The 2,852-nt window shown below is 37.3% G+C and overlaps 1 protein-coding gene across 1 annotated transcript; it reads right to left on the bottom strand.

Moving 5' to 3' along the window:
• Nucleotides 1-2,097: 2,097 nt before the first annotated feature.
• LOC131656515 (pathogenesis-related leaf protein 6-like) lies at nt 2,098-2,627 on the bottom strand. Its single transcript, XM_058926215.1, has one exon. It carries the CDS (start codon nt 2,625-2,627, stop codon nt 2,130-2,132), a length of 498 nt encoding a protein of 165 aa, XP_058782198.1. The 3' UTR covers nt 2,098-2,129.
• Between the last annotated feature and the right edge of the window lie 225 nt (nt 2,628-2,852).

Below are 2,852 nucleotides of genomic sequence, written 5' to 3' on the forward strand. Positions count from 1 at the left end.
GCACCCTCGATGAGTTCACCCATGCCTATTGTCAAGGGACTTGTACAAGCTCACTGCAAGACGGTTAATTGGATCCGCACGAGCCGAAATAGCCGCGAGATAACTCTTTCCTAATTGGCGCCATTGTTCCATTAACCTTCTTCACGCAAGTGGGTTACGCCGAGTACAAACCGCCACCTTGACGCATGAGCCCATCGGGCGAAAGCCTAGTGTTAGTCTACTTGACCTCACTAAAGGTGAGTTACCGATTATGTATTAGCCTACGTGGCTACATAACCTCACCATACCGAGCACGCAAGTGTGTTCACGCCAAGTGAGTAAAATGCCCCGCTACCCTCACAAGCACACTGCAACGGTAGCTCAGGTGCGCGACCTTTGATCACATCACCGAACTATTCCACGGACCCCATGGTCCAGGAAGATATCTTGACTCCATGTCCAGAGATACATCCCAACCTAGCCACCGGCCACTTCGATTCAAGCATACATACACACAACAAGCGTGGTGTCATAAGACAAACCAATCCAAATGTTTAACCAAAACATTTGGATATCAACATTTTTCACACATTGTCTCATCACAATATTCATATTTAATCTCAAATGAATAGACAAGAATTGTTGAATAAACATATTTAACATTATGTATATCATTCAACATAGGTAATCGAACGAAATTAATGGTAATGCGTGTCATAAAATACCACACATTAAACGTACATATGTGTACTAATGGTTAAGGAGGAGCTTGGTAACAATTAGGAACCAAAACTACTCTCAGGGGAAAGAAAAATAAAATTCTGCCCAGCACTGGCCATTTAGCGCGCTGCTAGCGCGCTTTCCAGAGGCGAACCTCAATTGTTCCTCCGCTTAGCGGCCTCACGTCCGCTTAGCGGACTCGCGATAATTATTTTTCCACAATTAGCATATTCCGCTTAGCGAACTGGGTCCGCTTAGCGGGATCGCGAATTTCTGGAAAATGCTCAGCATCCGCTCTGCGGCCTTAGCCCGCTCAGCGGACCATAGCAGATGCAGAAAAACGTAGAACTCACCAGTTCTTCTCTGGGGTACCTTAACCCCTTGAACTCACCTGCATGCACGAATTAAGAGTATGTAATACGACCAGAATATAACATGGGTAAACATATTTTAACACTACAACATGTTATTAGCAAGGATTTCATGCATTCTTTCTCAAAACCCTTAAACCCCAAAAAGTTCCCAATTGGATAAAACCCCATTTTCTATCTAAAGGACTCACCTTAGAGATGAAGATGAAGTGGCTACGAAAATCTGAAAGAGATGCTGGGAAAAGATTGATCAATGGTGCATGCAAGCTTGATGATGACAATGGCTTCACTCCTCTCCTCCTTCTATTTCACGTTTCTTTCCCTTCCTACACAATTCTGGTTTTGCAAGAGTAAGAAGAGTGAGAGACCACTAACCAAGTCTTATATCTAATTAAGTGGGAAATGTCTAAACTACCCTCCCATGTCCCTAATTGGCTCAATTATCATAACAAGCCTATTAGTAAGAACGTATATTATGTTTATCTATCATTTATACCAAATCAATTTAATAATAATAATAGGACAATTATAATACCGGGTATTACATGAAAGGTTTTCCAACAAACAAATATGTCTATAAATTTGATATTTTAATCCTACTTTTAATTGTTGAAGGCTATGCATCACCTTTTGGATGATCTTTTAGGCTGAGTAGTTTCATTCATTTAAATTTTGAATTTGGTGCAGGGAAAAAGTTTATGAAAATTCATTTTAGTGCCACAGGTAAAATATGTGGGGCTAAAACTCAAATTATTTAATCCTTTAATAAGTTCTAAAAATTTGGAGGCGTTTCAAATCACACTAAATATAATTAAAATTAAAGGTCAATAATCTTAAACATCCCACAACTTTAAGAGAATAAGATAGTTTACGATTATTAAATTGATAAATTATGTTATCTAAGATTTTCTGGGAGAGATGAGCTAGTGAATACGAGTTGGACAATATTATTAAATTTCTCCAAAATGAGTGCAGTTTTACATTATTTTATTATTTAGAAAGACTGAAACAACATACATGAGGCATAATGAAACGATTGTGATTAAAAAAATGAAACGCTTAGAATGGAACTTCTCCAGGAATGTTGCCAGCAGGATAATAGTTGCAAGAAACAAATAATCTTCCATCATCGCATTTCACTTTGCCACATCCAACACGTCGTGAACTTCCCCAAACCACTTGGGTATAATGATGACATTCAGCACCACCCTCGCACATCTCTACATACCAATTATATAAGGGTCTTTCAGCCACCCACAACTTCACCGCATCTACACCGCTTAGGTTGCCAGCAATCACTGCAATATTCTCGCCATATCCGTAAACTTCTTTGTGTGAGGGGATCACCTTACAATCCTTACATTTATTAGCATAATTTTGTGCAAAAGAAGCAATTTTGTTATCCCAAACAAGATTTGTCATATTAATTCCTAGTTCTGCTCTCGCCATATTGTGGATGTTCAAGTAATTTGCTGGTGAGTCTTGAGCCTTTGTAATATGACTATTACCGATAATGAGTACTAAAACAAATATACACAATAAAGAAAACGAGCCCATCTTACTTAATAAAATGAATTCTCAATGTTTGCTGAAAATTGTTCTAGCTATAGTTAGGCTTTTATAGAGAAATTTTCACACAAACTATATTTTAAAAAAAAGTAAAATAAGATAATGAATATTTTTTTTTTCATTTTTATAATTCTTACTTAATTTTTCTTTATGTATGTTAAAAAAGTTTGCAATATATATAGAAATATGTATATTTTATACTATATGGAAAAA

The sequence above is a fragment of the Vicia villosa genome, linkage group LG3 (genome assembly GCF_029867415.1).
Source record: "Vicia villosa cultivar HV-30 ecotype Madison, WI linkage group LG3, Vvil1.0, whole genome shotgun sequence".
NCBI classification, from domain to species: Eukaryota; Viridiplantae; Streptophyta; class Magnoliopsida; order Fabales; family Fabaceae; genus Vicia; species Vicia villosa.